Source organism: Schistocerca cancellata, chromosome 8 (assembly GCF_023864275.1).
Source record: "Schistocerca cancellata isolate TAMUIC-IGC-003103 chromosome 8, iqSchCanc2.1, whole genome shotgun sequence".
Lineage (NCBI taxonomy): Eukaryota > Metazoa > Arthropoda > Insecta > Orthoptera > Acrididae > Schistocerca > Schistocerca cancellata.
In genome coordinates, this window is record NC_064633.1 from 243,337,222 (window position 1) to 243,361,410 (window position 24,189).

At 43.2% G+C, this 24,189-nt stretch overlaps 1 protein-coding gene across 1 annotated transcript in view; it reads right to left on the reverse strand.

Moving 5' to 3' along the window:
* The window catches only part of LOC126095491 (SKI family transcriptional corepressor 2), a 195,166-nt gene that overhangs the window by 44,275 nt on the left and 126,702 nt on the right, over positions 1-24,189 (reverse strand). Inside the window, exons 9-10 of the mRNA XM_049910280.1 lie at positions 13,307-13,349; positions 7,430-7,642 (exon numbers count right to left, since the gene is read on the reverse strand). Coding sequence (XP_049766237.1) covers positions 7,430-7,642; positions 13,307-13,349 — 256 coding nt within the window. The remainder of the gene's footprint in view (positions 1-7,429; positions 7,643-13,306; positions 13,350-24,189) is intronic.

Consider the following 24,189-nt stretch of genomic DNA (forward strand, 5'->3'; position numbering starts at 1 on the left):
CGTCGCCAGAACTAATGGACGCCACTCTCTCTCTGTACGTGCCGCGGCTCCGGCTGTGCTTTGCGCCGGTGCGATGCGTTAATTTGGAGCTAGCTGGTAGTTAACACATGTGCCTTGCGTTGGCGAGAGACGAATCCGTGTCTGTCTCGGCCTTAGCGGACGATACTGTTCGGCAAAGACGCGATAGATTATTGTCAATGGTCTCCACTAAAGGAATACAAAGAAAATGTTCCCCACTGTTCACAGCTTGTAACAACACAATACTCCTTCAGTAAGTTTTTATTGTTACTGCTCATATTCAAAATTCACTCCTAAGATCATGACAAAGTAAATTTCCAGGCAAATAGTAGATAGTGTCGGAAGTTCCATGCCGATTTTCGCGGATGATGCTGTAGTATACAGAGAAGTTTCAGCATTAGAAAATTGCAGAGAAATGCAGGAAGAAAAAAAAAAATGGTTCAAATGGCTCTCAGCACTATGGGACTTAACTGCTGTGGTCATCAGTCCCCTAGAACGTAGAACTACGTAAACCTAACTAACCTAAGGACATCACACACATCCATGCCCGAGGCAGGATTCGAACCTGCGACCGTAGCAGCAGTGCGGTTCCAGACTGTAGCGCTTTTAACCGCCCAGCCACTCCGGCCGGCATGCAGGAAGATCTGCAGCGGATAGGCACTTGGTGCAGGAAGTGGCAACTGACCCTTGATATAGACAAATGTAATGTATTGCGAATACATAGAAAGAAGGACGCTTTATTTTATGATTATACGATAGCGGAACAAACACTGGTAGCAGTTATTTCTGTAAAATATCTGGGAGTATGCGTACAGAACGATTTGAAGTGGAATGGTCATATAAAATTAATTGTTGGTAAGGCGGGTGCCAGGTTGAGATTCGTTGGGAGAGTCCTTAGAAAATGTAGTCCATCAACAAAGCAGGTGGCTTACAAAACACTCGTTCGACCTATACTTGAGTATTGCTCATGATTGTGGGATCCGTACCAGGTCGGGTTGGCGGAGGAGGTAGAGAAGATCCAAACAAGAGCGGCGCGTTTCGTCACAGGGTTATTTGGTAAGCGTAATAGCGTTACGGAGATGTTTAGCAAACTCAAGTGGCAGACTCTGCAAGAGAGGCGCTCTGCATCGCGGTGTAGCTTGCTGTCCAGGTTTAGAGAGGGTGCGTTTCTGGATGAGGTATCGAATATATTGCTTCCTCCTACTTATACCTCCCGAGGAGATCACGAAAGTAAAATTAGAGAGATTCGAGCGCGCACGGAGGCTTTCCGGCAGTCGTTCTACCCGCGAACCATACGCGACTGGAACAGGGAAGGGAGGTAATGACAGTGGCACGTAAAGTGCCCTCCGCCACACACCGTTGGGTGGCTTGCACAGTACAAATGTATATGTAGATATACGAACAGTGAAATATTCAGAAGAGGTCCTTCAGGTAGAAGACCGCACGCGTACAATCTGTTTTACAAGTCTGCCAGGATGAGAAACATAGAAGTAGATATCCTCTGAGTAAAGAAGCAGCTTAAATCACTTAATAAAGGCAAGGCCTCCGGTCCATATTGTATACCAGTCAGGTTCCTCTCAGAGTATGCTGATAAAAGAGCTCCATATTTAGCAATTATATGCAACCAGTCGCTCACACAAAGATCCGTACCTAAAGACTGGAAAATTGCTCAAGTCACACCAATAACCAAAAAGGGAAGTAGGAGTAATGCGCTGAATTACAGGCCTATATCACTAACGTCGATTTGCAGTAGGGTTTTCGAACATATAATGTATTCGGACATTATGAAGTACCTCGAAGAAAACGATTTATTGACACATAGTCAGCACGGTTTCAGAAAATATCTGTACAAGATGGCAGCCAGTCAAGGAACATTTTAGAGAATTGGTTTAAGAAATATATTTCATAGGCCCAGTGGAATCTTTGCAAGTTTGCTCCCAGAGTAATTCACGCCGTGTCTACGTGACACAAGTCGCTTGCCTTTCAAAACCGAGGCGGTTCTGTCCAGTTAAAGCTGCTGACAGGAGATGCCCTGAGCCCTCTGCAGCAACTGCTAGCGAATTCACGCCATTGATTTTAGCTAATAGCGTGCGCGGGATACCGATCACGTGTGTGGACGCCGGAGTGTCCTGCGCACCAGAACACACTTGCTTCGCTCTCTTGTAATCCAGACCTCGAGCAGAACAGACTTCTCTTTGGAAGGTAGAGCATCCGGCTCTGCCTATCGCGACCGGCCACCAACATAAGTTAACATGAACCACTTCCCCTTCCGTTGCCCATTTTAATTAATTATTCGACCTCCTAGACTGGCCTAAACCTGCTAACTTCCGACCCTAGGCGCGCACTTTGTACTCCGTATATTGAAATATATCCTGTTCATTGTACTTAATTTCCTGTTTTGTCATTTAACGGCAGCCCTGGATGCCCACTGTCGCATCCTGACCGCTCGACCTTCTGTACACTGCCGCCATGGGGCATATTTAACAGCCTTCTTCCCTCTTCCCTGCCAAGCTATACATTAACATCGGTTGTAGAAGTCCGTCGTAAACGTCCCCTAACTTTACAATTGGTGTCGGAAGTGGGATGTAACAAATATATACCTCCTTCCTGACACGTATAACTTTACATATCGTTCTTGTGAAACACAACTAGCTCTTTATACTCATGAAGTAATAAGTGCTATCGACAGAGGATGTCAAATTGATTCCATACTTTTAGATTTCCAGAAGGCTTTCGATACCCTTCCTAGCAAGCGTCTTCTAGCCAAACTGCGTACCTACGAAGTATCGCCTCAGTTGTGCGACTGGATTCGTGATTTCCTGTCCGAAAGGTCATAGTTCGTAGTAATAGACGGAAAGTCATCGAGTACAACAGAAGTAATATCCGGCGTTCCCCAATGAAGTGTTATAGGCCCTCTATTGTTCCTGATCTATATTAACGACATATGATACAATCTGAGTAGCCGTCTTAGATTGTTTGCAGATGATACTGTCATTTACCGTCTTTTAAAGTCATCAGATGATCAAAACGACTTACAAAATTGTTTAGACAAGATATCTGTATGGTGCTAAAAGTGGCAATTGACCATGAATAAGGGAAAGTGTGAAGTTATTCACATGAGTATTAAAAGAAATCAGCCAAATTTCGATTACGCGGTAAGTCACACAAATCTGAAGGCTGTAAATTCAACTAAATTCTTAGGGATTACAATTACAAATAACCTAAATTGGAACGATCACGTAGATAATATTGTGGGTAGAGCAAACCAAAGACTGCGATTCATTGGCAGAACAGTTAGAAGCTGCAACATGTCTACTAAACAGGCTGGTTACACCACGCTTGTCCGCCCTGTTGTGGAGTATTGCTGTGCGGTTTGGGATCCGCATCAAGTTGGACTGACGGATGACATCGAAAAAGTACAAAGAAGGGCAGCTCGTTTTGTATTATCGCGAAATAGGGGAGATAGTGTCTCAGACATGATACGTGAATTGGAGTGGCAATCATAAAAACAAACGCGTTTTTCGTTGCGACGGGATCTTCTCATGAAATTTCAATCACCAGTTTCTCCTGCGGTTGCGAAAACATTCTGTTGGCACCCACATAGGGAGAAACGGTTATCACGATAAAATAAGAGAAATCAGGGCTCGCTCAGAAAAATTTTAGTGTTCGTTTTTCCCGCGTGCCGCTCGAGAGTGGAACGGCAGAGAGACAGCTTGAAGGTAGTTCATTGAACCCTCAGCGAGGCACTTATTGTGAATAGCAGAGTAATCACGTAGATGTAGATGTAGAGTCTAGTCACAGATTTCTAGGCCTTATAGAGGGGGCTTAGTACGAGGGGCGTTCAATAATTAATGTAACATATTTTTTTTTATATCGGCCAGTTTCAGCTGCAAAAAATTCAGGCTTTTATATGGGCATCGTGGAATATTCCTGCTTCGCCCCTATAATTTCACAAATTTCCCATAGGTGGCGGTGCTGCACGTAGCCCCCGAAAAGGAGAATGCAACAGCGGGGGTTTCCAAGCCGAGCGCATTCGGGAGGACAACGGTTCAATCCCGTCTCCGGCCATCCTGATTTAGGTTTTCCGTGATTTCCCTAGATCGCTTCAGGCAAATGCCGGGATGGTTCCTTTGAAAGGGCACGGCCGATTTCCTTCCCCATCCTTCCCTCACCCGAGCTTGCGCTCCGTCTCTAATGACCTCGTTGTCGACGGGACGTTAAACACTAATCTCCTCCTCCTCCTCCAAGCTTCTTTTGGCGGAAAGCCAGAGCATCGCGGGCGCTTGCACAATTCCTACGGAGACCTGACAGTGGACAAAAGCACGGTAAGCCGTTGGGCGAGGCGTCTGTCATGATCGCAACAAGGTCGCGCAAACCTGTCCAATCTCTCGGTTGCCGGCCAGCTGCGCACAGCTGTGACTCATGCAATGTTGGAACGAGCTGACACTCTCATACCAGGTGATCGACAGATTACAAACACCTTGTTTCGGAATTGGACCTTTTTGTTGGTAGTCCCGACACTCTCGTCCCCACTTGGTATACTCAAAGATGTGTTCTCAGTCTGTTCTTCGCCGCCCAACAGGTCATAAAGAGCACTGAAGGGCCATATGTGCGTAATTGGCTGTGCGTTACGAGGCTGATTGTGACAATTTTTGTCGAACACTTTCACAGGCGATAATACTTAGATTCAACACCTCGAACCGGAAGCAAAACGTCAGTCCTTGGAGTGGCGGTACACTGTCTCTCCTCCGAAAGAAAAAGTTCAAAGCCGCACCCTCAGTCGGTCTTCTGGGACTCTGAAAGGGTTATTCTGTTTGATGTCCTTCCTCATGGAGCAACGATCAACTCTAACGTGTGTCGTGGTACCCTCAGGACAATGAAGAAACGATTTCAGCTTGTTTGTCGCCACAAAATTGTAAACAAATGTCTCCCCCTACGCAACAACGCAAGACCTCAAAGAAGTCTGTGCACACGAGAGGAGATGACAAAACTTCACTGCACCGTTTCTCCCCACCCACCCTACAGCCCGGATCTCGCACCTTCCGAATTCCATCTGTTTGGCTCATGAAGGATGCACTCCGCGTGACGCAGTACGTGGATAATGGGGAGGTTATTGATGCAGAAAAACGTTGACTCCGACGTCGACCAGCAGAGTGATACCATGAGGGCATACAGGCACTCCCAGTAACGTGGCGTAAGTTCCTCGAATTGAATGGAGATTATGTTGAAAAATAGGATTTTGCAGGCATAAGAGTGGCGAATGATATGGTGTACTGGAATCCTGAATGAAACCAACCTGCTTTTAGAAAAGAGCACCACTCGTAAAATAGGTTTGCATATCCGTTTACTTGTAAATATCCCATTTTATGGTACGCACGCAAAATGGAATAGAGCGGTGTCGTCAGTCCTTTTCATAACTACGACATCAGATAGCATTTTCGTCCGACTGCAATAACGGTTATGAGAAACTGGTACGTTTGCAATTATGAGGGTTGACTGTAAGCTGCCGAGATGCGCCGTACTCTCGACTTCGAATGGGACGTCTTCCGTCATGTAGAAGAAAATGCGAAGGCAAGTGTTCGGAACATTTCCCTAATAATGGGCCTCCGTATGCACACAGGTCAGAGCTCGTTCTCTCAGTTGTGTGCGAATCGTGAAGCGGGACATTGGAAAGTTATCGTATCTTCAAACGTATTTTAAACCCAAACGCTTCATTTCCGGACATGGATTCCTTAATGAAACTTTATCTTCTAACACAATGGATACTAAGCCCGAGCATAGCTCGGACCAGGTCACCACGCTGTGTTAAAAAGGCCGCGCCCGACTGTAGCTCGGGCCGGGACTTTTTCGACTCGCGAACCACCTATCGTTCGAAAACTGGATTACTTTCATATGAGAACAATATTGCGAAGTCTCGCAATCTGTCCCTTGACAGTATTGCCTTCTGTTGTCATTAGCGGACACAACAGCTACTGTCACGAATGGTTGAGCCAATATGTGATCAAGTTGACGTAATTTTGTGCACGAACTTTTTAAGCTTCACAATTTTCTGTAATTCTGCTACAAATACGTCACGTTTGTTGAGTGAGCGAGAAAATCTGGACGCTCAAGAAGAGGAATAAATTGTTCAATGGCTCACCTCGCAGATTTTTTCTAGGAAAATTATATTTTCTAGCATCATTATTTTATAGTTTGTAAACTATCAGAGACTTTAAGTAAATACGATAATAGCCCGCCCGGTTAGCTGTGCGGTCAAACGCACAGCTTTCCGAATCGGGAAGGAGCGCCTGGTCCCCGGTACGAATCCGCCCGGCGGCCTTGTGTCAAGGTCCAGTGAGCCGGCCAGTCTGTGGATGGTTTTTAGGCGGTTTTCCATCTGCCTCGGTGAATACTGGCTGGTTCCCCTTATTCCGCCTCAGCTACACTATGAAGGCGATTGCTGCGCCAACAAGTTCTCCACGTACACGTACACCACCATTACTCTACCACGCAAACATAGGGGTTACATTCGTCTGGTGTGAGACGTTCCCTGGGGGGGAGGGGGGTCCACCGGGGGCCGAACCTCGCAATAACCCTGAAAGAGTGGTTCGGTGTGGGGCGGCGGAGGGGTGAAGTGGACTGCGGTAGTCGTCGTGGGGTTGTGGACCACTGCAGCTGCGGCGGGGACGAGGCCTCTCTGTCGTTTCTAGTCCCCCGGTTAAGAAACAATACAATACAAATACGATAATAAATCTTGAAGCTTGATTTTCTTTATTATATACTCGTATTACTATTGAAGACATATCAATTATGTATGTTCCAGTAATAATGCCATAACTGACAGGTTTTCTAGACCCAACATTTTTGTTAGTGGCCAGTCTAAGTTTTCCAGTCTTCTCAATAGCCCATAGAAACCGGAAGTGGGAATTGTATATGCCGTTGCCTTGAGGCGGCATACTTTCACAACAAGCAAATTACAACACGAAAACAATGAAATACGAAAATTCTTTAATAATCAAAATGACATTTCTCGTTATTTTCTCACAACAAATTGTACGAAAAATGACGCGTTTTCGAGAGATCCTCAGTCCACTATTGCTTTAAAACAGCATATATTGATTAATAAGACGTCAGTTATTACATTGAAAGTACAAAATATGGATTTCAACTGAAAAAACGTAATGCATTATGTCATCTCCGATGTTTTGATTGTGACGCAGAAAGTAAACTTGCATCTTATTGGTTACTTTCCTCTCCACTAAGCAAAAATTTGACTGGTCTCATGCAGTCTTACACCCTTCGGAATGCTTTGGAATGTGACATTCCCCATTGTGACGTCACAAAACTCGAGCAGCTCCCCGTTCGCGAATGCTTTCACGTCCCGTGTGAGGACGGCTTTAGGTTCGAAGATGAAGGCGTCGGACCATTTGACGTTCCGTGCTGCGCTTATGACTGCCGTCGCCCCGCGGCTCCCCATACCCCACCGCCGACTTGCGCGCTGCAGACGAGCCTCCCCCGGCCGCCAGCGACTCACCCCTCATGATGTGCAGCTGCCTGGCGACCTCGCTGCGGTAGAGGGCGCGCTCGGGGTGCTCCAGCGAGAGGCGGGCCACAGCCCACAGGCCCGGCCGCGGAACCGGCTGACCTGCAACAGGGGGACCATACGTAGCGCCCATGTTCTCTGTGAACGTCGCAAAGTAGACCCTTCAAGGATACGTCAGGAAACAGAACACATACGAGAAACTATTTGTGTAGGATTTATTAAAATTATTTACTGTTAATATACTGCAGCTGGTCACATCCCTACCCTCCCTCCCCCCCCCCCCCCCCCTCATCTATCCTAGAAACGGTCGAATAACGATGTATACAGATAAAACACCTTCAAACTCCTGATTACTTTACAAATAAGTTTGTAAGATGGCTATAATTTCGCACCTTACAAGCACTCATCTACATACTTCGCCGTGATTTACAATCGGAATTAGGCATCATTTGGTAGGTTGTACATCGTATATATGAACATTTAAAGAAGACTGACATTGTCGCGTACACCTTGTAAATACTTGTTAACGCTTATTGCATGAAAGGTGATGGAGTGTCTTTATTGTCAAAACGGTGTAATGAATGATTGCCTATACTAGTAGAGGTTGGAACGCCAGTGGAAATGAAACGGCAGCCGTAACTCAGTCCGAACACGGACGGTCGGGGCACCTTAGCGCTGAAGCACCGTACAGCGGCGGGCGGCCAGTTTTGTAGCGGGGCCGGAAGGATAACCGGATAGTACTTCGGAAACTCTGAAAATCTTGGCCGCCACAGAGAGGAACAAGGAAGCGTTACCTCGGAAATCATGCAGGTTGCGTTATTTCCGAGGATTTTTACTCTGAGAAGTGTACCATTGTATGAATGCCTAATTAACGGGTACACATATTTCCTCAGCGCTGGACGACACAAAATATGGTTGGTCGGCGTTTGGAACAATCTGTAGAGGGAGAATATTCCGTGGTTTCGAGAAAATGATTCGCTTTCTGCTTTTACAAGGGAGGGGAGACGAGCTTTGCTGGGAAGCCAGCGATGGAGAGAAAGAGGTCTTCCGTTTTGAGCGTCCGTGTTTGACGGGTTTTGTTGGTACAGACGGACTTGCTGTCTTGCTCTCAGGAGATTTTATAGTTAGAACGGTTAGGTGCTGTACTGTTGCGAACTTGTACGAATCTGAACTTCGCCTTCGGGTAGGGAGTCGTCGTTGAGTACGCAGTGTTCAGTGACTGAGAGGACTTCTTCTGTCTATACTCATGTTGAGACATTATCTGAATTCCCTCCTCGTGGCTGAGAGTTCGCGTTTCTTGTCTGTAGGGCACAGAGAGTAGAAGACAGTATTAGATTATAATAGGCAGAGGACCGCTTTCTTCTGTCCTAGTGTTTGAAAGAGATTTTTATTTTGTGGCTGGAGTACTTCCACCATCGCAGATGTGTACAAGAACCATCTCTCCGACGCACCGGACGCAGTACATACGGTGATATTGCTAATTGCATTGGATTATTAGGGCTATAAAGCTAAACAGCTGTGATCACAAAAGTTTTATTTACACTGAGGTTCTTCACCACTGTAGATCATCTTTGAAAGTAGTGTCTTCTAGTGTTTGGTACGTAGGTGATGCCAGTCATCTCGCGTTATTTACAGGGTGTTTCAAAAATGACCGGTATATTTGAAACGGCAATAAAAACTAAACGAGCAGCGATAGAAATACACCGTTTGTTGCAATATGCTTGAGACAACAGTGCATTTTCAGGCAGACAAACTTTCGAAATTACAGTAGTTACAATTTTCAACAACAGATGGCGCTGCGGTCTGGGAAACTCTCTAGTACGATATTTTCCACATATCCACCATGCGTAGCAATAATATGGCGTAGTCTCTGAATGAAATTACCCGGAACCTTTGACAACGTGTCTGGCCGAATGGCTTCACATGCAGATGAGATGTACTGCTTCAGCTGTTCAATTGTTTCTGGATTCTGGCGGTACACCTGGTCTTTCACGTGTCCCCACAGAAAGAAGTCACAGGGGTTCATGTCTGGCGAATAGGGAGGCCAATCTACGCCGCCTCCTGTATGTTTCGGATAGCCCAAAGCAATCACACGATCATCGAAATATTCATTCAGGAAATTAAAGACGTCGGCCGTGCGATGTGCCCGGGCACCATCTTGCATAAACCACGAAGTGTTCGCAGTGTCGTCTAAGGCAGTTTGTACCGCCACAAATTCACGAAGAATGTCCAGATAGCGTGATTCAGTAATCGTTTCGGATCTGAAAAATGGGCCAATGATTCCTTTGGAAGAAATGGCTGCCCAGACCAGTACTTTTTGAGGATGCAGGGACGATGGGACTGCAACATGGGGCTTTTCGGTTCCCCATATGCGCCAGTTCTGTTTATTGACGAAGCCGTCCAGGTAAAAATAAGCTTCGTCAGTAAACCAAATGCTGCCCACATGCATATCGCCGTCATCAATCCTGTGCACTATATCGTTAGCGAATGTCTCTCGTGCAGCAATGGTAGCAGCGCTGAGGGGTTGCCGCATTTGAATTTTGTATGGATAGAGGTGTAAACTCTGGCGCATGAGACGATACGTGGACGTTGGCGTCATTTGGACCGCAGCTGCAACACGGCGAACGTAAACCTGAGGCCGCTGTTGGATCAGCTGCTGCACTAGCTGCGCGTTGCCCTCTGTGGTTGCCGTACGCGGTCGCCCTACCTTTCCAGCACGTTCATCCGTCACGTTCCCAGTCCGTTGAAATTTTTCAAACAGATCCTTTATTGTATCGCTTTTCGGTCCTTTGGTTACATTAAACCTCCGTTGAAAACTTCGTCTTGTTGCAACAACACTGTGTTCTAGGCGGTGGAATTCCAACACCAGAAAAATCATCTGTTCTAAGGAATAAACCATGTTGTCTACAGCACACTTGCACGTTGTGAACAGCACACGCTTAAAGCAGAAAGACGACGTACAGAATGGCGCACCCACAGACTGCGTTGTCTTCTATATCTTTCACATCACTTGCAGCGCCATCTGTTGTTGAAAACTGTAACTACTGTAATTTCGAAAGTTTGTCCGCCTGAAAATGTACTGTTGTCCCTGCATATTGCAACTAACGGTGTATTTCTATCGCTGCTCGTTTAGTTTTTATTGCCGTTTCAAATATACCGGTCATTTTTGAAACACCCTGTATATTGGATCACTAACCATAAAAAAGTGCAGATTTGGGCAATTGATCAGTAATATCAGTTAGGAAATTCATTTGTATCTCTTTATGTCTACTGGAGATTGATATACAAAAATTTGTAATATACAAAGAGGGTTTTAATCTACAATAAACGTATAAGCAGAAACAACATTTTTCATTTAGTAATTACTAGTTCCTTTAACCAGTTATTTATGTTTATATTGTTATTTATATGTTAAAGCGCAAGACGGTGGAAATACTATCAGTATTAAGAGGTCCTAAGATCTGCTTCACGGGGTAGTCAGACAGGGCCAAATCTTTATCTTCGCATCCAGTATTTTCCATTGCGCACATTCACTTTACACCCGCCTGGAGTAGCATCTTGGAAGTTAATGTGTTAAATATGAGTGAGTACTAAAAAGAACTGCCTCCTCATTTTTCCTTCTGTTTTCAATGTCGGTTGAAGTATTGCATATGATGAATATTATTCGGTCGACGTTCCTTCTTCGCTGACGCAAGTTGCGACCATCTGCCGCTAGAGGGCTACGAACTGTAAAGTGTAACTTGGTGCTGCATAACATAAAAATACGTCAGTATCTGCAACATTCCGCAGGGTTAGCTGTTATCGATCATCCTCCACACCGTCCCGACTTGGCCCCATCCGTTTTTCATCTGTTTCCAAAACTTAAGTAACACGAAACTTTCTGGCAGATTAAAACTGTGTGCCGGACCGAGACTGCAACTCGGAACCTTTGCCTTTCGCGGGCAAGTGCCCCTGCTGATTGACCTACCCAAGCCCGACTCACGAACAGTCCTCACAGCTTTACTGCCGCCAGTACCTCGTCCCGAGTTCGAGGCTGGGTCCAGCACACAGTTTTAATCTGCCAGGAAGTTTCATATCAGTGCACACTCCGCTACAGGCTGAAAATTTTATTCTTAAGTAACATTCTCGAGGACTTTACTTTGATAGTTATGAAGTGGTACAGGCAGAGGTGAAGCTGTGGCTCCATCAACAAAGTCAAAAGTTCTACAGTGGCGGTATCAACAAACTGGTCTCTCGCTAGAAGTAGTGTATTCGTCACCAGGCTGATTATTTTGAGAAATAAATATGTAGACATGATGAATGAAAATGTAAAATGTTAATAAAGTTTGCATTGTTCAAAAATCTTTAACATTTTCACATAAAAAGTTCGGAGGCATTACTTTTCAGTACGCCCTCGTACTTGACGTTAAGTATGTAAAAAAATGTAAAACCCTAAGTATCTTAGTTTTTATTAGTTTCCAATTATTCATCAAGAGAATAATGAAAAAATTAAAACAGGTGTTTATAAATTTATTTCTCCTGATCTATGTGCCGTGCAACTATACAATAAATTCAATGGTATACGTGAACACTCTGCAAAATGTGTTATTAATAGAGTTAGTATTAAACAAGTAATAAACTGAAACGTCAGGTACGATTCTGCCGTTTTATAGCTTGAGCAGCGCATGCAGAAAGCAGTGAACTTGTTTTTCCTTCTCTTGTGGACGTCCCAGTGAGAAAAACTTTGAAATTATGACCAAAGATTGTTGGAAGACTCTCGTTTTTAAATACTGGATGAAAACAGTCTCGGTAATTTGCGCGCCTTGAGTTACCATGCCTCTAGACATTACACAGTTTCTATCTTTAATACTGGATCTGAGAATGAAAGCATGGTCCAAGTAGGCTGTATGCTTTTTATTTTTCGTGTAATCGTCCAGTTTCCACCGTAGGTAATTCACAAGCACATATGTTAAGTTTCCTTCTTTATTTCACATTCTAAGACATCGCTTGAAAATAACCCACGATTGAAATTGGTCAATTGCACGGAAAACAAAAAGAGTACAGCCTACTTGGAGCGTGTTTTCATTCTTAAAACACGTTGAGGCTGTGAAGCTTAACAAAAATGTTAATGTGTTAAACCTTCAACGTGATGTTGTACCTCTTAATGAGTAGGCATTTAAACTTTTTAAATTCGGCCAGGAATTATATGAAGTAAGATCTTGCAATAAATGATTGATAAAACATGTAAGTTTTAATACTTTTGAACTAAGATTAGATTTATGGCAGAATAATACAAATGCATTCAGTATTTATCTACATGCTGAACTACATAAATTTTTATGTGTAACTTATTTATCTTTTACATCAGTTCTAGCTTGTAATGATCCTGGTTTACGAGTAAGACACGAGTATTGGTGAACTATGCTTCTTCCCTTTGCGAGTAACCTTCTTCTTTTCAGTTAATCGCTGTCCGGCATCTGATTTCATACAGCTAAGTTTATGTGGTCGTGCAGTGATTTACCACCACAAGGAGGCTTCTGCTCATACAGCATTTTGGTCTGAAGATGACCACAGGCTTCGTCGAAACCGGTTACCAGAATAAATAAATTTGTGATCAAGACTGATTTTAATAGTAACTATTATTACTGTGTCTACTAGTACTTTCAACATAGCAAATTCTTAGTAGTGGAAACTTGCACGTTCACGATTGACTGCCTTCCCCATTCTGAAAGGATTTTCGTTTGCGGAATTTCGAATAGAGGGTAGGAGAGAGGAATGTTGACTCACCTTCACCTCCTGCTGGGCTGTCTTGCTGCTCTGCGATTTCTTCCTGAAAAGAGAAAACTCCGCATTAAATTAACAAAGTAGCGACTGTCTGAGTACTGTTAGGAAACTGAGATATGTCAGTAAGGGACAACGTGAAATTTTTCAATCTAACAAAAATATCTAAAAAAGGTCACACACATACACACACACACACACACACACACACACACACACACACACACACACACACACACACACACCACATCACGTCACGTCACACCACATCACATAAGGTCTCTCTCAGCAGGCACACCAAATCATTCAAAACGGGCGCGACACTGAAGAGAACAAGTGAGCCGCGACAATAACTTAGTGTCTATCAAAATGGAGGCGTAGGTGTTTACTGAAATAAAGTTTTGCGAAAAATACGTGTAAGAAACAAAAGTAAGAGTGAAATATAAGAAAAGATATGGAATATAGTGCACACATTAGTTATAGAAAGATAAATTCACCAGAGATGCACAAATGGATGGCAAATATAAGTACAATAACATTTACGACCACTACTCGCGAAAAAATACTTCAAACATCAGCAAATTTATTCATGACTTCTTTACAGACGGACTACTGTCGAACACGATAAAAGGGCTCAAAAGAAGTCGAACTGCAAAAATAAATTTTCACAATCAATGTAATCATAAGAGAGCACTCTAAAGAAATTATACAAAACGCACATGTTGTGACTTTTAGGCCTACAACAGAAAAATAACCAAGAACTGTGTTACAGCATTTTACAAAAATAAATAGAGACCCATAGGAGATAACTCATAAATGTAGAAACATGTCTGCGTAGACAAAAAGGAAATATACAGTGTTTTGCATAAAGTGGAGTTTCAGAAAAAAAACCATATCTAATACAAAGATGTAAAATTAATGAAATTTCTCAGTGTAACACAAAGATGACATTGATAACGAAGAAATTATATTTTTTATTTTATTGATACAGGTTGAACAATTTTGTGAGGCATGTTGCGGTAGTATAAGTCTCCATCGATCGAAGGAGAGGTTGTTGTCTTTGTCGTAAGGAGGGTGTTAAAATGTTGATTCTACACTCAAAGGAAACAGAAAGTAGGAATTAGTACGAAGAGCAGAGTTTGCCATCGAGTATCTGAAAGCAGACGTCCAAGCCGAAGATACTATACATCACACCAAACTTGCAGAAGCTGTCAAAATTTTGCAGTACCTGTTTAGTTGGTTCAAATGGCTCTAAGCACTATGGGACTTAACTTCTGAGGTCATCAGTCCACTAGAACTTAGAACTACTTAAACCTAACTAAGGACATCAGACACATCCATGCCCGAGCCAGGATTCCAACCTGCGACCGTAGCGGTCGCGCGGTTCCAGACTGTAGCGGCTAGAACCGCTCGGCCACTCCGGCCGGCCCTGTTTAGTTGGAGTAGCTTTAAAAGCTCTTGAGCACTTTACCTATGCCACCTATTTTTCATCATATTACGTAAGTAAAACTAGCAATGTTCTATGGTTGAGCAACTCTTGCGGGCTTGGTATTATAGGTGTTCCGCAATCGTCGTGGTCTGTGGCGATAGCTGCCAGTGTTAATGACGTAGAAACCGGAACCAGAAGCGGTAACTAATACAGGTGCAAATAGTAAAAACGCTAACGCTTTGTCTGTGGGTCTCACCGAATGCAGTTTCATCCCTGGTATTGACCAGCTAGGTAATACGGCTGGAGCCACAGAAAAAGCTGTTACCAGCACTCCGACAGCCCAAGGTCAAACGGCAAAGCCATCAGTGGAATCTTTCCAAACCTCTCCCGCCAAAGAAATCCTAAGCTGTTCACACAAGTTCCGGTTAGTTCATGACAACCTTCTTCGACTGCAGGGGCCCCTCCGCTCGTCAAGTTCCTCTAGCGTGAAAGCACAATCTGTGTGCAACGCTGTGAAGATGCTTTGCTGAAACTGCGACTCACCATACAGTCAAAACTCCCAGGAATGCTGTTGGGCGGAATCATCCTGCTGCACAATAATGCCCGCCCCCGCATTGCTCGTAGGATGAAGGCCACGCTTCAGCGATTTAGTAGGAAAGCTTGATTTTCACATCTTTGGCGACGTGTAGAAAGACATGCGTGGACGAAAGTTTCAGTCGAACGAGGAAGTACTCGAGTGGGTGCGGTTGTGAATCCGTCAGCGGCTGACCGCGTTCTGATAAACGAGAACTAATTCCCTTGTCTTCCAGTTGATAAATGTCTGAACGTGTTGAAGAGGAAATCCGCCTTAGGCATATTTCATCAGCTCTTATATTTTCAGTAGGTTTATTTAATTACTTTTCTTCTGCAAAACTGTTGTTATATGTTGTCTTTAAAGAAACTGCTGGTAAAATAATTACATTTGTAAAAAGAGCGATTATTATCAAATATTTTACATTGGTTAGCATACAGTACAGAGTTGAGTTACGTATTACTGTGGTGAAGCATTCTATGTTGTTTATTTACAATATGTCTAAAGGTTCTAGTTTTGTAGTACATCTGGAAATGAAACAGATGTATGTATTTGTTTACATACCTTTGTATTCCCTGTATTTACAAATGTACTTCGAAACTACAACTTTAAGACATATCGTAATTGAAGAACGTAGAATGCTGCAACACATTGATACATATCTCAACTCTGTGCTGTAGGCTAACCAATGTAAAATATTTAACAACAATCCGCCATTTTACAAATGTAAATATTTCACCAGAAGTTTGTTTAAAGATAACGCGTAAGACGATTTTGCAGAAGGAAAAAAAAAATAATAATAAACCCACTGAAGACAGCACAAAGAGTGCTGAAACATGTCTGGGTGAAAACAAAACTACAAAGGTGTCTTGCATAAGGCGGAATTCCTCTCCAATTCTCTTAGTAAGCAAGGAAATGAGAAGAACTGCAAGATTCGCAAAATGATTATGTCTTAACGCTTGTGGTGATTATTTTTGAATGGGATCACTCTATGGCTCAGTTTTGGTGGGTGTTCGGTTATCATTTGATTGTCCCATATACTTGCCTGGTGTTACCCAATTTTGTCGGCATACACTACTAAAAGTTTCTGCCGTGGAGCTTCCAGCCTTCAGCCTTCCAGCGGAGCACGACAATACGTCAGCAGCAAACTGCCACTGAGATTTTTTACAGCGAAACGACAAAGCTCGAGGCGAAAAAAATAAAAAAAAACATACTAATAATTCACGACTAACAATTCCTGGGTAAGAGTGTACGTTTCGTATCGCGACACTACGTCTCGTTTTTGTTACCAACAGCGACAGCAGCGCCCCAAGCGGCCAGCAAGCAACATTTCTGAATACCAAAAGAGTGAGAATTCTAAAGTTTATATTGATTTGTACCATACTTTTTATAATAGGGACTGTATTTAGTGACATAAAAATCGACAATAACGATACGGTGGCGCACAACACATTTGTGTTTATTCAGTTTCCTACGCACGATGGGAGATGCGGAACGGCGCATTACAGGACAGTTTATTTAGGAATCTCTTTTAACGGACAGACATCTACTGAATAATGTCGTTTTACCTTAACAACAAAAAACTGGTAGTATCCACCAGAAGACCTGGCCTTCTACAGAAAGACGTCGTATATCCAGCATACAAAGTAGACTTTTTGTTCTCTACACTTTCAGCCAAATCAGTAAGCCTGCAACAGAGGAAATCTGTATGGAATGTAACACCTATATTATTTAAAATATCAAATAGGCCACCACAACTGTAGCTTAAGGGAAAACCACACAGACGTGAAAATAAATCATCAGAAGCAAAAAAACTGTTTCCCTACACGAGAAAAACCAATTCCACAATTATTGCTAAATGTGAGCCACAAACAGCAAGAATGTTCAACACATTCACTTTCGAAGTAAAAGTAATTACATTTACAAAAATATTCGTGGAACAGACAGTCGAGTGAAGTGTAAGAAAGGGTGAATCATTGGTCTCTATAATTTTTTTAAGTGTCGAGTAATGTGCCTATGGTAATAACAACAGAAAACAACAGAAATGTAAGCTTCTCATGCATGAAACGTGTTTATAATCTCTTGCTTTCAGCGGGATAAGCTGAAAATATGGGCATGCTCCGTTAATGACACGTGTGAATGTCTGCTTTTGCACTTCTTGGACCGCTAGTGTCGCCCCAGCTGCCAGACGATTAACAACTTTCAGACGAGAGAGTGTCGCGACTGTATCCATTAGACTGTGCTGCTACTGTTGCATAGAGCGTATATAACACAGACCACGCATGTCCCTATCTCCCGCATGTTAAGGCTTGAAACCAACACCTAAGTCACGTGACTCGGGGCAGAAAGCCGAGTTCATGTCTTCCCGCGATGTGTGAAGTGGAGCTGACAGTTACAGTTTTTCCGATTTATAGCTGAAATCAGTCATTGATTTTGACAAGTCAGCGAACTGTAGTACTACTGTTACACTAGTAGTACAGTTAACGCAGTTTTTCCGAAATTCCTGATAATAAAGCAATGGTTATTGTTTTTACATGTGGTCAAGTTAAAACGTATTGACCGTCCTTTTTAACATGGGACAGAATAATTGTTTAGTGAATACTCTTGTTTGCAGCTGTGAATTCTTGTAGTCCAGCACTTCCACAGGAGTGGAAGACAATATAACAATTTCGCGCTCATCATTGGTTTTCTAACGATTCCACAAGAATGTGAGTGAAATGTTATAGGCTTTTGTAAGGAAGGAAATTCGTTTCTGTGTATACTGTCAGGTATTTACACAAAATAAGCACATATATTTTCTGACTTCTCTCAATCCAGTACAGATTCCGAAACAATAACAAGATAGGAAGCGTATTATGTTACAAAACGTTGATTATACTTGTGCAGTGAGCTACATATTAACAATATGTCGTCTTAAAGTCTTAGTCACTCATTACTTTCAACTATCTGGAAATACCTCTGCAAGTATTTTGAAATAGCTCCCTTTCACAATTGAGATTTTCATCCGTTTATGAAGTGTGTAGGGTCAAAACAAAACTTCTCTTGGCATATATTCACTGAAGAACCGTAATTTTGTTGCTTGTAAACAGAACTGTCAGTACGTTTCACCTGGCCACACATAAAAACGATAACCATACCATTAATGTTGGGAATTTCGGAGAAATCAGATTAACTGCACTGCTACATGTGTAACAGCAATAAGCCAGATTATTTTCGTGTTAAAATCAGTACTTGATTTCAGTTATAAATGAGAAAAACTGTGTCAGCTCCACCCCACACAGTGCGTCATAACAGAAACTCGGCGTCCTGCCGCGAGTCACGTGACTTAAATGTCGGTTTTAGTGTAATGACGTCACGCGCAGTCTATGTTATTTGTAGTCTATGTACTGTAGTGTCTGTTCTGTTATTGCATCTCTGACGAGTTGCCATATAATACCGCAGCCCTGTCGTATAATCTTTTTAAGAGGGATCTTTCGTGACGTGAATAAAGCACGCTAAAGAAATTATTGCTTTGTGTTACAGAACCGAGTGTGTATTGGATTAGAGGGGGAAAAAAGTTACAATTTTTAGAGGGTGGGGGTATTCAACAAACAGAGCTCTTTCCTAAAGTACTGCGCCGTCCTAATTACAGGTACATAATTATGGGATGTGATTCAAGACTCATAAAGCACTCTCTCTCTCTCTCTCTCTCTCTCTCTGGCAGACAGGGACATAGACCGCCCAGAATTAATGCAGAGAAGGAGTGTGTATTCATTTGCGGGAGTGTCTCGTTATTAAAGACAAGCAAAGAAATCCGCTTTATGCGTCCATAATGCTGTGGCCGGTCGCGCACCCGATTGAACCCCTGCGACTGGTGCTCTCCACCCCCGCTGTGACGTCACAGCCGGCCCCGAGGCGCCGCGGGGAGGAGTCCCCAATGCGCGCCCCAGGGATATCATCATCGTCGTCTCCCGACAAAGGACTGCACACAAACGTTTAGCAGATACCTATCCGCAGCAATTAATTTCGACTCCGGTGTCCACCCCCTTTCACCTTTCAGAAGCGGCCGTGCCGGCACAACATAAAGGGCGAAAAGTAAGAAGATTGTCTCCCTGCGCTGAAGGCGAGAGCACCTACCTCTGAGGACGGCAATCACATTAAGAGCAGCTTGCCTGGGATGAGCTGTTTATTCATCATTCCCCCTCCCCGAACCCGTTTCCTCTGTACTGGTGTAACGACCCGTACAAAGCATGATCTTACCATCGCACACTGTACACTTTGAACATTATCAACAAAATGCCTGAATATCATACCTATAGAAGTGAGTAAGACAAAATTAGTTGAAAAATACAGTTAACAACAACTTTTTTGGTAATTTTATTTGTGTGAATAAGCGTTTTGTCTCATGTTCAGTTCGCGTGATACAATTCAGTATTTACAAGTACAAAAAAATGGTTCAAATTGCTCTGAGCACTATGGGACTCAACTTCTGAGGTCATGAGTCCCCTAGAACTTAGAACTAGTTAAACCTAACTAACCTAAGGACATCACACACATCCATGCCCGAGGCATGATTCGGACCTGCGACCATAGCGGTCGCGCGGTTCCAGACTGAAGCGCCTAGAACCGCTGGGCCACACCGACCGGCTACAAGTACAAGGGTAATTAAATAGAAAAACTTTCAGGTGCAATAAATTCATAAAAGTTGTGAGAGGTGGCATGAACCCCCCTCTCATATTTGTATCTTACTCTGAGTAATTCGAGTTTTCTCTCTAATTGCACGCGGTGAAAAGTTGCTATTCCTTCACACGCGGACTTCCCACGCAGCGTCTCTCGTCACCCGGTTGGTCCAGTGACAGGCGGGTTCTGCTGATCTTGAAAGGGTTAAGCTGATGGGTGTGAGGGAGTCGAGTGGATGCTTTCCCGACGCCGACATTGTCATAAGTGCGGGGGCGACACGCCCACAGGGGCCTGACGGAGCGGCTGGGCTAGAGATTCCATTACTTCGCAGAAACTTACTGAAAACACTTTCTGGCGGGCTACCAGCGAGGCGTGGGAATGACTTGTGTTCCCAAGCAGTCTTGGCGGGCAAATTCCCGCGTTTTCTGCAAAATCATAACTGTGATTGGCTTGCTCAGGGAATAGCTCCGTGACGTAGCAAAATCGGCACAGAAAGTGGCGCCAAATATCTCCATTGGTGGAATAGTAGTGCATTGACAATAAAGTGGAATTTTCCGTCGGTTTTCGAGTTGCTGATTGGAACGTTTAACCACGGCCACTGTCGTGGGGGCGCGAATGTTCTGTGTTCGGGTTGTACGGGTGCTCTTGAGAGGGTCGGCTCTCGCCTTTCGGTCAGAGTAGGTTACAAGACTGAGCTCTTGCTGCTCTGGACAGCCTACCTTTTGTTGGCTGTCTAATATACTTTCATTTAATTGTAACTGTTTGACGAAGTTGCTGAAGTTTCGACTTCAAGGTAGCTTTCTGAGTACAGTTGGCAATTGAGCGTTCTGCGTACAAGCGGCCTATGTTGTCCGTCTTGAGCTGTTTTGGCTAAAGTTGACTGTATCGGAGTTACTTTGTGACTTCGCTTGTTAAATCACTCACTGCACCGTCAGTGATTGTGTAGCGAGCCTTCTTCGTCTCCCTCAGAGGCGCATTTGTGCTGCTAGGAAGTCTTTAGTCTGGAACAACCAGACCAGGAGAATTTGTTTCGGACTATACTCGCGACATTATCATCACCACGATAAGACGTCGAAGCAACCAGCCATCGCCTACGGTATGCCATGTCGTGTCCTTGCAGTTAAGAAGACAGCTTGGTAATGTATGTCCGCAGCACCGGCAAATCAGGGAATTTTGCTATGTGACAATCAGAGCTCAGCAGAGCGCGCCTGTTCCCGTCTTTTCTAACGTGGTTCTGTCTTGGGTGTTCATTGTCTGAGTTCTCACTACTGTAGCAGCAATTAATGTTGGGTTGGCTGGGTGTTTCTCTTAAGATTTGAGTTGCAAGGTTCAAAAATGTTTCAAATGGCTCTGAGCACTATGGGACTTAACATCTGTGGTCATCAGTCCCCTAGAACTTAGAACTACTTAAACCTAACTAACCTAAGGACACCACACACATCCATGCCCGAGCAAGGATTCGAACCTGCGACCGTAGCGGTCACGCGGTTCCAGATTGAATGAGTTGCAAGGAATTGGCTCCACATACCACTTGGTCATAAATGTCACAATCTAGTTTATGGACAACTTCACCTTCACAGCATTTATTTGAATATCCAATTTGACGTATTGTAAATGTTTCATGTGTTTTGTTTATTATTTTGAGTTTAGTCATAATAAATCATATTGTTATTTTGGACAGAACTTTCATTCTGTGGGTCGGTAAAGCAACCCTTCCATTTCTCACTGCGTTAATGAAACTTTCCTTTATCAAATTAATTTCTATCAAATTAAATTACTGCAGGTGCCAAACTCTTTTCTACTCCACTTGCAGGGCCGATTACAGTCAGTTCGCGTTTCTTCTTAATCCATGTGCAACAGCAAAAGTCGGAGTTAGAAAAGGGGGAGGGGGGCTTAGAGCATCATTTCCATATGAAGATTCTAGAAGAATTTAGTGTTAAATACACTGCTAGTCCCGGCACCTCGTACTTGTATTATCGATTTGGTAGTGGGCATGAATTATCCCTTTGTTTTGATAAATGGCCAACAGTCGGCAATCTGTTATTGTATTACAGTAAAGGAAGCTGTTCCAGTGCAAACTTGGCCCGCCCCCTTGTCGACTTACACCGCCTTGGAGCAGTCACGGTTTTTGACTAGTAAACTGTTAAACCTGTGAAAATGCATTGTAGTATGATAGTAAATACGGTTATTCGTGTGTGTCGCTGTAGTAAGTGTGCGACTGGTACATTTAAGCACTTCACTGCACGTAATCTATACTGTAGCACATTACATATGTTCTCGCTCACACGCTTCATGGTTTAATATACTTTAAAGCAAGTGCACAGTAACGTGTGCAGTGTTCTGCATTGTGGATTGCGCGTAGAGAAATGTTTAAATCAAACCTAGCAATTGGAAGAAATTGATGCTATGTGCATCCAGTACATACAGAAGAACACGAAGATAGACAAAACGGACATAAAAACGAATACCACTGAGGACAACTAGCATCAACAGACGAAAAATATTTTTTTTTACTGACAAATAAAAAATTCATTGCAAAAGGCTAACTTTTTTCTTGCCTATAAGATAAAGAATAATTAAAATGAAACTAAGAAAGATAGCTGTAACTAGTAATTTTTGAGAGCATTTCTCGTGGAGAAACAGCGGTCTAGCTAAAAGTACTTTAAAAATGTATTACAAAACAGTCTCTATCATTAAAGCAAATGACGTTCGTGGAGTTACAACACTCTCCCCATTCGCCGCCTCCGTCTACCATCATGGCATAAGAGTCTGAAGATGGTCAAATACTGATCGAAACCGGTTACCATTGAAATAAATGTTTTTGCGGAAGAGACTTTTGTGTAATCCATTTATAAAATGGCTGTAAATGTTAACATTGTTCTCCAAAGGTATCGTTGCAAAGCGATATGAAATGAAAACGAGCACGTAAGATTGATAGAAGAGAAGGCGAATCGTCAGTTTATTGGGAGAATTTTAGGACAATGTAGCTGACCTATAAAGGATTTCGCGTACAAAACACTAGTGAAGTGCGACCTATTCTTGAGTACCGCCGGTGTATTTGGGACCCACACCAGGTCGAATTACAGTAAGACATGGAAACTACTCAAGGGCGTGCTGCTGGATTTGTTATCGGTAAGTTCGATAAATACGCGAGTATTACGGAGAGGCTTCGGGTACTGAAATGGGAATGCCTGAAGGGAACATGACATTCTTTTCACGGAACGCTATCGAGAAAATTTAGAGGAGCGGCATTTGCGGCTGACTGTAGAACGATTCAACTGCCACCAACGTACATTTCGCCTAAGGACCGCGAAGACAAGATAAGAGAAATTTGGGCCCGTACGGAAGAAGACAGACAGTCGTTTTTCCCTCGATTTATTGGCGAGTGGAACAGAAAAGTAAATGATTAGCAGTCGTAAAAGGTACGCGCCATCATGCACTGTCTGGTGGCTTGCGTAGTGTGTATCTAGATATAGGTCTAAAAACGCTTTCATTGACCTATTGGAAGATGAGGTAATTAAACATCTTATACATTTCAACAACTATCTTTTGCACTTAAAAAAACAAAATTTTTAAAACTAATTTTTCATACTGCGGAGCATTTGAAGTTGCCAATTTAATTCAACAGTAACCAGAAAACTGCTGGCAATAATTTTTTGGGAGGGGACTTCATGAAGCGGCATTTTCCTTACGATGCACTCAGCCCGCCAGCCCTCAACGAGTTCAGAGTTTCAACGGAGAGCAATGAACTACTATTTTGAAGGCCTGAAATAACTTTGCTATTACTGTTGTAATTACTTTTATTTCTGTCTACAGATTTACAATGTTTTGTGTCTCATGCAGTGCGTGCTGGTGTTGAGAATAGATAGCTTTTAAAATGTAATTAAACATATTAAACCGCTCTTATTTTTTCGCAGTTTTTTAGTATTAATGTCATATCCATCCCATTAAACAATTTAGTGTATTTCTTCATAACATATTTACAAATGTGCAAGAAGGCTCGTGTGTTCGCCGCCGGGGAAAACTCCACTATCGCATGTGGACTGATTATACTGAGAAGCAACACCAATCGTCGGTGACCCATCTGAGCGAAACTCAGCAGACCCATCACCTGCTATATTCATAGAATACACCATATCTTACTCTGTTGGCCATCATAACTATAACACCATGAAGGCAGCAAGCACCAAATGTCAAACTGGCATGAAGTGTACTACTGTTTGGATATGC